At 29.3% G+C, this 14,885-nt stretch overlaps 2 protein-coding genes across 7 annotated transcripts in view; one reads left to right on the top strand and one right to left on the bottom strand.

Annotated features, from left to right (window-relative positions):
• Positions 1–7,724, bottom strand: part of bchs (WD repeat and FYVE domain containing 3 bchs) — a 90,389-nt gene extending 82,665 nt beyond the window's left edge. For both annotated transcript variants that reach the window (XM_014418138.3, XM_014418137.3), the window contains exons 1-6: positions 7,583–7,724; positions 6,801–7,016; positions 6,474–6,719; positions 2,487–2,639; positions 2,207–2,399; positions 552–738 (exon numbers count right to left, since the gene is read on the bottom strand). In XM_014418138.3, the coding sequence (XP_014273624.1) occupies positions 552–738; positions 2,207–2,399; positions 2,487–2,639; positions 6,474–6,719; positions 6,801–6,998 (977 nt within the window). In that variant the 5' untranslated portion in view covers positions 6,999–7,016; positions 7,583–7,724. The remainder of the gene's footprint in view (positions 1–551; positions 739–2,206; positions 2,400–2,486; positions 2,640–6,473; positions 6,720–6,800; positions 7,017–7,582) is intronic.
• Positions 7,725–13,217: 5,493 nt separating this feature from the next.
• The window catches only part of Fip1 (Factor interacting with poly(A) polymerase 1), a 22,247-nt gene continuing 20,579 nt past the window's right edge, over positions 13,218–14,885 (top strand). For 2 of the 5 annotated variants that reach the window (XM_014418148.3, XM_014418151.3), the window contains exons 1-2: positions 13,218–13,622; positions 13,682–13,781. In XM_014418148.3, the coding sequence (XP_014273634.1) occupies positions 13,449–13,622; positions 13,682–13,781 (274 nt within the window). In that variant the 5' untranslated portion in view covers positions 13,218–13,448. The remainder of the gene's footprint in view (positions 13,623–13,681; positions 13,782–14,885) is intronic. The other 3 variants (XM_014418150.3, XM_014418149.3, XM_014418152.3) reach the window with 3 other exon arrangements.

The raw sequence follows: 14,885 nt of genomic DNA on the forward strand, positions 1-14,885 counted from the left end.
ATTACTATTTGAGTTATGTTAACCGCACCCACATCCATCTTTCTTTCAGATAGTTTAATTAGTTTTGCTTAACTTTGTATTTAATAAAACATTATAATCTAATACAATACTTCTGAGTAAATTTCTTTAATAAGTCAAAAACTAAATAAATGGAAACCAATTTTATCTCTATCCCTATATATAATGAAACTTGGTTGCTTCAGTCTGAAGCGCTGTCACTGATTCATTGATCACTCTTCCTCAAAAACGACAATGCTTACAATGCTGAAACGATTATTGGCAGTTATCTATTTGCTGCAGATCTGTAATAAGGCTGAATTAAAAAAAAACTCTAAGCAGTTTAAACAAAATTTATTTCTAAAGTGAAGAGAAGGATAATGACTAAAACTGTCCTTTTGAAGGAGTTTACTAAGCAAAAATTAAAAGAAAAAAAATTATAAATGGAATCGCAAAGAAAAGCCAAAAGGCTGTATAAATGTATGTTATAAAATAAAGACAGCATAAATGTATGTCATAAAATAATGTTTTGACAGCTTAAGAGTGAAACTTACTTGAGGAGGAAGTCATTTAAAAATGTATATCCCTGGCAGGTTCTGAAGTCTTCCAATAAAGTTTGAGAAACTTCACTCGAATCTTTCAAGAAACAAAAAACTGCGACAAACATCTCAACAATTTCTAAAGGAGATAGGTCTTGACCCCTCTGCATGTTTTCGAGGCACAGGGCCATGCAACCTTTACCTGCAAAGTAAGAAAAATAACTGCTTTAAAAAATAATAATATAAAATGTCAATTATAATCAAACTATTTTATAGAAGAATATCCTTTGTTCATTCCTTAAATTGCAAGAAGTTTATTATAAAAGAACAATAATTTGATTCAGTGGACCTTTACTGTAAGAAGTCCTAAAAGAATGGGAGGAAGCTCTGAGCCAAAAGGAAGGACCACTAACCAAACCAAATCCAAGTATATGGTTGTGTCTAAAAGTGGTACTAGGAAACAAGGAATCTGGAAAAGGTTGATGTGTACTAATATCTTGGGGTCAAAATTACTAATGACAGGAGATTAGATTTCTTAGATAAACCAGGGTATTGGTATTTGGTGGGGGGAACAAGTCCGGCAAATGGGTCTCCTGGTCCTTTTTGCCAACCCCTGGCGGCTACCTGAGTTGCTGCCACGTACAAACACCAAGGTGGGAGTGTCAAGATTCATTTTTCAGGACCAGTCAAAAATAAATATTAACTGCCTCAGGTGGGAATCGAACCCACAAAGTTCTGAACCGAGCGCACTGGGACCTATGCCCCAACCCTCCTTAGGCGCCATGGTATATTTTCCTTGGAAATAATGAAAACCCCGAAACAATATGCCCACAATATACCCTTATATAAATAATAATCGAATTATAACCACTGGCGAATACCTTTACATGTAGATAACAGAAAACCTAGGGGTGTTACCTTCCACCTGTTGAATTATCGAAATATTAAGTAAACTTAATAAAAAACATAGGTAAAATTAACAAGTTGAAAGCAGTGTACATGCATAAGAATGAACAGAAGAACTATATGTACACAGAATGAAAAAGGAAAGAAAATAATTCATATCAATTAATAAAACAATGAGAACTCATAGGTTGACTTAACTTTAACTTAAATGATTAACCTTATCAACTATTATTTACATTACTGCACAAAGGAATATAAAAGTGATATTAAAATAAAATTTAGTTCAAACCCCATGTAGTCTTTGGGTGTACTCCTGGTAGAACACAAGGTTGTCCGATATTTCCTTTCCCGTCACTGTATCTCTAGAATTATAAAGATATAATCTCTAACGATGTACTGCCACAACTCTCTTATCCAGGACGTGCTGAAGATTCCCCTTCACAAAACCAAAGCCCACTCATCTAAACCTATCGCTCGTGTTTTTGTTTTTCCCCATAATCCCTTTTATCTACGCAGATATCGCCATGTTTTTATCTTACCATGGCAATCGTAACAATACTTTTATTAAAAATAATTTAAAATACATTAATGGGGAACCTATATAAATTGTTAAATATTAATAGTTTTTGGTGCATTAAAGGAATAAAGTTTTTCATAAACCTTTTATGAGGTGGATTTCAAAAAATATAATTTCTTCCAAATTAAATTCATAAACAAAGGCAATACTTTTAAATAGATATGATTTCTTTAGAAATAATACATACTGTGAATATAGGCGACAACGGACGGAGACAGTCCATGCCTAGACAAAGTCATCAAAACTTCTGCAGCAGACTTCCTCCAATGAACATTATGTGGTGGGCACCAGCTGGTGATGGCGGAGAACAAGAGAGTAAGATCATTTTTTTGTGAGAGTTCTTCTGCAGGCTCGATGTGACTACAAAGGCGAACTAATACCTAGGAGTTATGTCAATAATTAATAACTTATAACTGTTACTAATAACTCATAAAAATATAATATAATAAAATTTAACTTTAAGTTACCTGAACAAATATTTTTTGGAGGAGGATCCTCCTTTCCCTGGGTGTAAACTCACTACTTTCGTCAGAAACATCAGGATTTACCATTTCCGGCAAATCGAAAAAGAGATAGAGACATTTGACTAGAGTTGAAGGTAAGGATACAGCAGTCATAACCTAAATGATAACAAAAGAATAATTTCTTCCCCCCTCAAAAAATAGTTGACCTATAAAACTGAACTGAACATTAGAGCAACAATAACAAATGAAAATTAGAGCAACTGAATTGCTGAATGTTAAAAGGGTAGTTATTTTGGGAAAGAACCAACTTTTGGGAAATTGAAAAAAAAAAAACTGTTATACTTTTTTCCATTAAGCAGTTCTCAAGCACTGCTAAAAATGATAAATTCGGATTTTTTAATCAATCCACATGCCTTGCTTACTTCTGTTTTCACTAATAATTATTTTTTTATTTTTACATTTGATGGTTATAATTTTCATTTAAAACTTTTAAATATGTATATAAACATTAACTACTCCTTCTTGTTAATTATCTTTAATTCATTTTTCTTTTTCATTTTATTTTATTAGAAGTAGTCACCTTATCATTTCTGTACCTACTGTGAAGAAGTTAAAAACTTGTTAACTTGACTTATGTTATAATGTAGTTATATTATAATAACTACTATAATATAATTATATATTATACTTATATTAGAGTAGGTACGGATTTATGATAGGATAGATGGTTTAATTTTCTTCGTCCTTTTTATTTATTTATTTTATTTTCTTATTTTTCTTTTATATTTTTAGTACAAATATTAGGGGTATTCATGATGCTGTGATATATGAATGCGATGTATTTAAGTAAAATAAATTTTAATCTCTTATTTATCTAAAATCTTTTCATGAAGAGAAAATGCTTTCATCGGGGCTGAAAAACAAAAACGAGATAACAACCTTAATTCAGAGAAAAAGAAAATTATAACAAACAAACTTGAAAATATACATAACAATAAATTTATTAGATAGTAGACAATACTAATTAATAGAAGATAAAATATAATACTGAAGAGGTAAGAATTAATCAAAACAAATGATAAAAAAAGTTATTAAAAATAAGACAGTAATCATGTAAATAAAGAAATAAACATAAAAATTACTTGAAGATTATTGATTGACTGTATGTATAAATGAATGGAATATGGTCTGGGTGCGGTAAAAAAAAACTCAAATAATAGAATTATACTATTTGAGTTTTTTTTTACCGCACCCGGACCATATTCCATTCATAAAAATTATTTGTTTGCTTCATTATAACCTCTTTTCAATTTTTTTTTCTTGCTCAGCAAACCCTTCACCTCACATCTATACTTAATAGTTCAGAAAAGATGTACTTATTCGTCAAAAAAGACAAAAAATTTTTTAATTTGAAATATTTATTAATTTATTTAATTATTATTTAAAAAAGTAATGCTAATCCCGCTACAAAGGTTTTAAAAAAAGTTTAATGTTTTTAAAATTTCCTCATTCCCCATTCTCCCTTTCGAACAGTGGTTTGCTGTATGCTGAAACGGTCTTAAGGGTAAATTTAACGTGCAGTGTTCTAAAACTGCTGAGTTCAAATCCGAATGCTTTCACTCATGCAAAGAATGTTCCTCCCTCCATCCAATGATGGGATACACCAAATAGAATGCCCTATAGTCATAATAACTCATTTAACCCAAGAGAAAGGCCCTATTAACATTCAGCATTTCAATTATTGCTATTATTATATTAGAAAAATAAAGTGATGCTATAAAAAATGTAGGCAAATAACAATTATCAAATAAAATATGTACTAATTCTAATACTGAAATAAATAACAAGTTATTAAATTAATGACTAAAAAAGGATAAAACAAAATTGTTATTATCAAAATAAGTCCAATTAGTAATTAAAAGAAAGTTGTTTCTCCCTCTAAGGAATCAGCATGGAACATTGAAATAAAATATAATGATTTGCACTTTCTGAAAAAAATAGTTTATTAACGAAAATCCAAAATACTTTATTTTTTATTTATTTATTTTTTTCTCAATTTATACATAAAAAGTCATCAACACCCATGGCATGATAAAAGTAAAAAAAAAAAATCAAAATCAAAGAGGAGTTATAATTTATAAAGAAGGCGATATGCTTTTAAAAATTCAAATACTAATGTAATTTGTAAATAATTATATTATTTTGTAATGTAAAATAATAATATTTTGTCAATGTTCTAAAAAAAAATATCTTAGACTAAAAGGGAATACTTAACAAGCCAAATATCTTTGTAGTACAGTGTGACAGTCCCTGAGTACAGAGTACTCAGAAACATCGGCTGTGTTTTTATACATAAATTGAGAACAAAAAATAATAATATGTTAAGAGTTTTATTAATAAAAAAATTAATAGAAACTACAGATCACTATAATTTTATATTATAAAGTTGAACCTTTTTTGGGAAGGAGTGTGGTGTAAAATATGAATTAAAAAAATTAATGTTTTAAATTTTAAAAGAAATACTGCATCAAAACTGAACGTCAAATACATCTCAAAATTAAATTCAGTAAAATATAATTCGACAATATAGTGAACACATACCAGTAACAATAACAGAATTTAACTGAAAATGAATAGATAGTAACAGAAAAAATGTAAAAATAACTTCTTATAATAGACAACTTTTTTCTTTTTTTTTAAATGTTCGAACCTATTTGGTTATCCATAAATAAACAAAATAATAATGTGCTAACTTCCTCTGAATAGAAATCTAATATCTGACTATACAGTTATAACTAAGTCCCAAAAAGTTATCTTTGTCCAATATATTTTGTTATTTTGTTCATTCTAAAATATTTCAATTTATATATTCTAAAATATTTTAATTTATTCACCACATGCAAATGTTGAATAAAAATAGAATATTGAGACAGCTATGCAATCATTACAAGCATGAATATATTACTACAAGGCTAATTCCTCAAGCAGTGGGCAGGACACAAAAAAAACAAACAGCTTATTTTCTCTAAAACCTTTTAAGAAAACAACAAAAATACTAATTTAGAAGTAAAAAAAAAAATGCTACAAAAGTAATTATATGAAAAATTATATTAATTGTAATATTTACTTAATTCAACTAATCATCATGAATAACTTCAAAACAGTTAAAATTTCACATTATAAGATCTAAGAAAAAAATGATAGAATAATTGAAGTTAAGGATGTAAAATTTGTTCAGTTCTAGCAATAAAAATGCCTAATGTTAATAAAGTAAGGCAACTTAATTAGATACTGCCATGACATAGGAGGTAAGCATATACTTAAATCCAACAAGAACATAAAAAATCTAATATCACTAAAACTTGTATCAGAAAAAGTATATTTTAAGAATAGAACAAAAATTAGAAAGGAAATATATTATTTTGATATTCTGCATATTCCTGATTTATATTTTTAATTTCTTATTTTTGGTATGTGTATAAATGTAGACATGTATCTATGTACATTGGTGTATATAAGTATATGTTAATATTTATATGTGTGTGTATATACAGAAGAGTTCAGGATTAATTAATTGATTATTTTATGTTCTTTAATTCAATTATTAATTTTTGAATATAGTTTTACTTTATTTTGTATTATGATATAGTTTAACTGAGCTATTATAATTACTTCAGCTTACGGTTAGATGTTTACTCTTATAATTTTAAATTACAGTTATTCTGAAGACACACAATACTATAATAAAATTTATTTTCCATCTATCTATATTTTAAAAAAAAAAGTATTGTAATAAAGTATTTTAATATATTTAAAATGAGAATATAAAAGTATCAATTCAAATTAAAAACAAAACATATAAAAAATTTTGTATAACATTACTATTTATAAAATTTACTGATGACATTACTATATATCTTATATTTTAATTTACTGTCATGGAGATTTGAATAACCAGATTTTAAAAGAAAATTAAAGATAAAAACCTACTTGGACTAGAGGATTCCCTGCAGCAGCCAACAGATTAAGTGTAGATAATAACATCCAACCATTACTTGACTCTTCCGAGCTTTCGATTTCCAAAAACTTGGCAATCGCACAACTGGCCATCTCAGTAGACTGATTAGAAGCCCTTTTTCTTATTTCAGACACCATCAACTTAGAAACTTGTTTGCAGAATGCTGCTATATCTCGAAATTTATCCAACATATCTGCCGAAGGAGAATTTCCAAAGACCTTAAAGAAGATTAAGAAGTAGTAAATAATAAACAGTGGTATATGTTACTAAAGCCAATAGAGATATAAAGGATAACCTACCTTACAAAATAAAGGTAACATATTGTATAGTTTATCATCTCTCTCTTTTTCTGAAAGTGATTGAGAAAGATGACTATATTCAGAAAAAAGTTTTTTCAAATGCATCAACCCAAGGGCTGCATGTTGAGTGTTGATGTTAGTATCTTCGAGCATTGTAACACCTGCTGCGGTACCACGAAGTTTTCTCATTATATTCATTGTGAAGAGCTGATTTCACTAGGGAAAGAGAGATTTTATAAAATGATCCGTTCTTGATAAAATAAAAATTAGACAACTGAATAAAATAACAAGCTTCATACTCATAAATTATTGATGCAAGAATGAAATGAAAGTATATATAAAAGAAGCCATTAACAATCATAAAGATATAAAAAAAGGAAGTAAATAATGCAATTGAAGGCAGAGAGAAAAAGTAGTAATTATGAAAAAATAAGAAGCTAATGTTTAAAAAGCTTTAATAGAAGAAAACCTTGTGGAGATGTTTCTCCTCCTTCATTTTTAAATGAAGGTTTGGAAAACACTCTAGCTCTTAAAAATTTCTTCCTCTCCAATGTTTGTGTAGCTCAGTCGATTAATCAGGGGCAAGCAATACTGAAGCATAAGGATGTCATTTAATTAATAATTGAAAACTGAATTCAATTATCATACTAATTACTTTTTATTGTTCTGAATATTAATTTCGAAGTTAATTAGTCAAATATGTGGAGATAAGACTAGTAGGTCAATCGTTAATAATAAAAGATACAAAAAAATATATTTTTATATTGAAATTCGAATTTTACCTTCACTGAGTAATCCAAAATAGTTTCAAATCCCCCTTTCATTCCTCTTTTTCAATTTGCATATGCCTTATCATGACATGATATGGGCTGATAAAGGGGCATCAATAAATGTTTTGGCAAGTTTAGGGACGGGGAAGACTGTCAGAACATTTCTTTCAGTATTGACTAATAAATGGTTTAGATATGGTTAAAGCGTAAGTTGAGAAATACATCGTTTTACGCCCTGACTCGAACTGTCAGCTGACGAATTATCACCAACTCCATTACAAGCATCATGTTGACAGCTACTAGTAGCAAGCAGTGAAGACAACACATCTCTACCTTTTTATACAAAAATAAAAGATTCCTTGAATTATTACGAATCATATTTGTTATTTTATGGTTTAACACTTCTTAAAAGTGTCATTTTCTTCTGATATGTCAATATAATAAAAATACATCTATATAATACAACCCCCCCTCTAGCCCCTCTACTTGATTATGCTCAAGGATTTACTATTTGTAATGTTTTAATCAAAACATTAAATCTCATCTATTTATTTTAAAACTTTTTAAGGTTTTTACAATAACATTTTCATATAATAGCAACCTAAGTTGTTATTGCAAATAAAATTCATTTAGATTAGATTTTTATTCAGGGCTATCAACATCTAGGTTATTACACCCTTTTTACTTTATTTATCTTCTTGTCTTTGACATTTGATAGTTGAATGTAGACTATTTCCTTTTTACACTGGTCGATATTGGTGGATTATATTTTAGTATAAAGTTGAGTTTCTTTCAGAAATTTTATTATTTTGTCTATGGCTTCTGGTGTGTCTTTAAGGGCCAATTCTCTTGTACGAGGAATTTTATTATTTTCGAAGGCTTGACGAAATGATGAGCATTCTTCAATTATATGCTTTATCGATAATGGGCACTGACAGGTTTGGCATGTAGGTTGGTCCTCTTTTGTGATTAAGTGGAGGTGTGTTAATTTGGAATGTTCTATTCTTACTCTTGCAACAACCACTTCTTCTCTTCTGTTTTCCCTTAAGGCACTTGTCCATTTTTGAGTGTTTTTTTTAACATTTCTTAGTTTATTGTTAAGTGGTACGTCAGCCCAAATTGAATCCTAACAGTAAAATTCATTTATTGCAATGTTTCAGTATAATTAATTTCAAAGTTTTTACAATAACATTTTCATGTTATAGCGATCTATTTTGTTTCAATAGAGAGCGGAATAGCTCAGTGTACTAATTACTCCAATGACCCGAGTTCGAATACGGCCGTGACAGATAATTATTTCTTCTGTTACAGTAGCCGTGAATCAATTCTGTGGGCTCGGAACCCCTCCTAGGGTCCACCCAGCCTCTTTAAGTGGGTACCCTTAATTGGGGGAAAAATCTGGTGGTCGAACGTGATTCTGACCAAATCATCTCCTTGCACAATCGTTAGTCTAGTAACAGTGCTTCATTACAAAGTACTGAACCCTTGACCCTTCATGGGCTGTAGGGGTACAGATTTATTTATTATTTATGTTGTTATAAAGGACTAATTTTGATTTACAGGAAAATGTCGTATTTCATAATTATTCTTTTATAATAATTATAAAATATGCTCAAGACCAAGGATCCTGTACCTTTTTCTATTTGTGGGCATCTTTATTGGTTACTTGCCATTTGTCGGGTATCAAGGTTTTTTTTTTTTTTGTTGATTAAAATAAGTTTTAATAAAGAAAAAATCTTAAATAAACGGGCCTTAAGATACAGCAGGTACACTACAGACAGAAACTAACGTTTATCACGTTAGACCCGATAGTACTACAGCACTGCCACGACTGTAAATGTTGTGAGATGAGAGTAATTGCTATAAATTGTATACCATGGCTGCGAAAAATGCTGTCGCGACTATAAAGTATCAACTATTGCAACTATCACTATATTCCTGGTGTAGCCCACTACAATGGCAGTTAACGTCATGAGGTGACTGCTATAAAGTTTAACCGTTGAAGTGGTTGCGACAGTTTTTGCTGTGGCTGTAAAGTGTCACCATGTAAACTGACTTCAACGTGACATTAGTTTCACTGCTGTTACAATACAGTATCCTCCGGGTGAGCGTCAAATCCGCATGGTTGGAGATATATTATTTTATAATTTAATGAAATCATATTGTTATTAGTAGAAATATGTGTGGATGAGGATTGTAAAAGAAAGCGTCGAGGTATCTGAGTATTATTAATTAGTTCTGACTCCAATGAAGCTCTGAAGTATTCTACACCAGGAGGCCTCAACAATGCAGATGAGGTAACTGGTTAGGAAATTAACTAACAGAATGACTATTATTGGAGCCAGGCGGTATATACTCACAGGTAGGATTCTTCACTCTGTAGGGAACTAGCCTACGGTCGTCAAAGTGATAATTAGTCCTCCAGAAACTAGCTGTAGGACCTTACGAAAGAAGAAAAGGTACAGAAAGAGGAGTTGATTAGTAGGAATTAGTCTGTAATTAAATGTAATAAAAAAAATAGTGTCAGAATACACTGATCCCAAATGACTATTTGCTACATCCCGAGAAGTGCCTAGGAAATGGTAATCTGAGATATCAATCTGCAAGAATACAAAAACCGGTGAGAGGCGTGGTTTGTCAGAAATTACTTTATTGTGTATCAGTCCTTTTGTTTGCGTTTATTTATTGAAAAAATATACTTACAATCACGATGATGTTTAGATAGTTTGTAAATGAGAACATTAAACTGTTTATAATTCAATCAATAGAGACCGGATTTTCGTGCAGTAAATAAAAAAACCAAAATAGTGCAGTAAGAAACCAAAATGTATCAAATTTTGTTGACAATACCCAAATCCTACATATATGAAATTTCTTATTTAATGCATAATATTAGTACATGGAAAGTGTATCTAACCTTTTTTGGATTAAGGTAAACTCACTGAATACTGACCACTTAAAAGTAAGATTGTAAACTGAACTAAGAAATTAAATAATGAAGCGCTGGAGGCAGAATCTGGATCCAATTTAAAAAGGATAATAACGAACATTTTCTATCATAAATAAGTTTATTATTGAGAGATTTTATCTTATTTACTCAAGACCACTGAGTAATATTTTTGATGATGATTTATAGGTTCTGTTTTTCTGTTTTTTTATATTAAATTCCATTCCTATCGTGTTAAGAGTGGTTCATTAAATTAAGAATTAATTAACATTTATTTATTAATAAATAAATGATATATTTATGCAATTATAGGTTATTAAATTTATTATTTTTCCATACTAGAGAGGACCAACCCCCATTTAACAAATTATGGGAATATTCATTTAATTGTATTACTCGTTGCTAAAATTGTATGAGAAGATGGTTGGGGGGGGGGAGGGTCAAATTATAACACAAATAAGTTGAAATTTTGTAAAATAAAAATAATTTGTAAATGAGTTAACGAATGAATTTATGAAAGTTCTAATATTATGGTTACATATATTTTCTTTCTCTCAATTTTATTATTTCTTTCCATAATTTTAATTTTTAAATTATTAATAAACTAATATATTCATATCCCTATGCATTATATAACTTAAAACTTCTATTTTATTTCCTTATATGTTATTTTACCTACTTATTCAATTACCTATATATACATTTTATTTCTCACTCCTTTCATCACTTTAATTTTATTAATTTCATTCTGTACAATTATTTACTTTATGTCATTCTGTTTATACTCACTTTTTTATATTATGTTTTTTTTTTTTATTCATTGGTTGTTATTTTGTTCTTTGTTTTTGTGTCCTGGTGAAGGTTAGAAATTCTGGCCGAAACGTTGGCACAATTAAATAAGGCATTTCAACTTATTTGTGTTATAATTTGTCAGCACCTCCAACCATCTTTTCCTCATATAATTTATCCACGGTCAACTATTTCTTATCATTATGTATAATTGTAATTTACATGTATTCTGTAGTTCAGGACCCTGTTTCATAATGAAGTACAAACTAATACAATTAGTCTTGTCGATTTAACTTAATACAATTACACTGACTTGTACAATAGTAATTTGTACTTTAGAATTTTTAAACCTCTGTAATATCACTAATAGTTCTCCCTATAATGAAAAAAAAAGTATTAGTGAAATTATCACGTTATTTCTATACCTGTATTTTGAACTAATAATATTAGCTTTCATTATGAAACAGGGCTCAGATTGTATTATTTTTTCAATATAGTCAGTGGTGTAGTCGTATATTTTCCAGTGTGGGATCGCTTATCTTCTTCTGAGAACTGAATAACATGGGGTGATCCAGAATGCCTTTACCCCTTGATGGTATGAAATATGGTTTCCAAAGTGCTCATCGATTTTAAGCCTTAAAGTCAGTGTATACTTATTTGACAGATATTTAAAATCGCTTCCTTATTTGGAACCCTCTACACATCAATGAATGCCAGTATAGTTGATAAGAGACCACGTGGGTGGTCAAAAACACTCGTAACAGTTGTGGTGGCTGTAGTAGTTACAGTATAGATTAACAGATTGCGATTTCGCTAGACTACTATCTGCGCATGCACGACAAAGTTACTATCACGATCACCGTTACTGTCATTGTGAAATCTTTTGCTTTATTTGATAAATTAATAATAAATGAAAAAGTTTTGAAGAATGAAAGGGGCTTACTAACCCAGAAGGAAAAAGCAGAAAATATTTTTAAAGTTAGCATATTTTAATGATTAATAAGATATAAGATTTAATTATAAATTGCAATTTATATAGGCTCGGTTTTGGAAAATATTAGTTTGAATGTAACTAAGCTAGTCGTCATACGTAAAAGTTTAACTACTAAGTGTTGCTATTTCTAGCTCTTACAGTTAAGTTCTCTCAAATGATAAAAAAAAAAAAAATTCCAACGAGACGCAGAGGTGAAATAATAATTTCCTAAGGTTCATGTATAGAAACGAATTTTTGGTCTTTAATTTTTCTTGAATATGTTGTTAATGCACAGGATTGGCCCTTCTCTCCTATTTTGAACAGACAAAGATATTAGTCCCAATTTCCATGAAAAACAAATCTTGGTCAAGATGCAAATTAGAAATGGGCAGATGAATGAAAAAAATATCACACAGATATGTTCATTAGCCATTACCAAGTTAAATAGAAGTGACAACCCTTAGCGACACCCTTCTATAGAACGTAAACCCAGTCTATGGTTACGCTTGGAATATGTGCAATTGAAAATAAACTATTGTTTTTTCTTATTTCAGATGTGTCACTTTCAAAGCAAAAACAATGATATATGTGTTCTTTTTTCCAACTTAATATCAGGGGAAAATATTACTTATGATTAAGTTTTAATAATTTGTTAATTATTTTTAACAACAACTTTTTCTATTCTGATGGTATTTGAATTTCGTCATTAATTAATTGATAGGCACTTTTTGAATATCTGAAGGCATTCTAAATATTAGCTCTTTGGCACGGAGATAATCAACTACAAGACTATTAATATGATTTAAAATTATTTATTTCATCGTTATTTTTTTACTTACATTTTTAATATAATTATTTTAATGAATAAAATGAAAATTAGAAAAAAATAAAGTATGTTGTTTCACTGCAGGTATTTGTTGAGTAAAAATTTCGGTATTTCATATGTTATAATAGTCAAGTAATTTGACTCACCACTCTCATGTTTTTTTTAATTTTTTTAAACTTAAAATTATAGTTAAGGCCTCAACGACATCATTCTACTGCTAATAAAGAATACAAATAAAATTAGCCAATGTTTTGTGTATTGCCAACACTGAATAGGGCAACGTAAACAGAACCTTCTGTTCTTTCAGCGGCTTCTTGGTTAGTATTTCATGTAATTGTTAATTATGGCTGATCAGGAAGATTCTATGAACGAAGAGCAATGGCTTTATGGTGATTCAACAACTGACAATTTACCGACTTTAGAAATTAAAAAAGAAGTTGAAACTAAACAGGAGGAACCCCCTGCTGAGCCTATCACTGAATCAGCTATTCCTGAGACCAACAATCTCAATTCTGAGGTAAAACAACTAACATTTATGTTTATTAATACGTTAAGATATCAATAAGCAATAGATAGTATTTTCAGATAAATCCAGCAGAAGGTACAGAACCAGGTGAAGTAAAGGATGATGAACCTCCGACTGCTGCTTCTCAAGAAAATGACAATGAGAAAACCAGTAAGCTAAAAGTACCAATATCTAATTAGTTAAGAGAATCATGGTATCTTTTTATGGGAAAGTCTTCATTTAGGATTTTACTTGAATGTCAATTATCTTAAATACCATTTTCAATTATTAGTGTGGATAATGGACGTTTGGAAAAATTAACTATGATGTGTTGACTATCAAGTGATAGTTTAAAGTCGGCCTCCAAGTCAAGAGCTTAAAATTTGATTAATTTAATAGTTAGTAGTCAGTGAGTTAAATATTGAAAAAATATTATTCTTGCATGTAGTGTGAGTCTAAGAGGTTAGCTGTGTTAAACAATTTTTTTTTACTGGCCAGGAGCTAGTGGTAATTATCTTAAAAGTCACTCTGCTTATGTAATAAACTTCATCAATATTAAATCTTAGAATATAGATTTTGCTCTGGATTTAATTGGTGATAAGTAACTGAGCATGGTTGATTACCGGATAATCCTTGCTCAAAACTAAATTGCAGAAAGCTGTTATCTATTTAGTTGTTTAGCTCTTGCAGTTTGTCTTAAAAAAATAATTTATGACATAATTTTAATCTAATTGAATTAGATTTTGCTAAAGCTTATTTTATTTTTTGTCCATCTTTTTTATTGTTAACTTTATTGGGAAAATGTAAATATGTTTTATGAGAGGAATTGTAAAGAAAATTGTTTTAATATTTTTTAATAATTTAAAGGTAATCTTGCATTAATAATATATTGCCCTTATTTTAAAGAGACCTAGGGAAGAAAGATATAACTAATTATATTTTATGTAGTTAACATTATTTTATGTTTTGTTATAACTTTTATTTCTGCCATTTTTTTTAGTGATTCAGTTTATGTATTTTGTGTTGTTTTTTCCCCTCTGCAATTGAAATTATATTAGTTTAATAAAAGGTTTATTATGTAACTGATTTTATTTAATACTCAAAACTTGGTTATGGGTTAATCATTGTTAGATCAGTTGTGGTATTTATGTACAATTGTCAATTTTAAATATTTGAAGATGGTCAGGGTTGCGGTATTATCTTCAATATATTATCTTCTTATAACCTCAAATATTTAAATTTTTATGGTCAACTTCACACACATATATAATATAT

This window comes from Halyomorpha halys, unplaced genomic scaffold, assembly GCF_000696795.3.
Source record: "Halyomorpha halys isolate HHAL.00 unplaced genomic scaffold, Hhal_1.1 Scaffold180.1, whole genome shotgun sequence".
Lineage (NCBI taxonomy): Eukaryota > Metazoa > Arthropoda > Insecta > Hemiptera > Pentatomidae > Halyomorpha > Halyomorpha halys.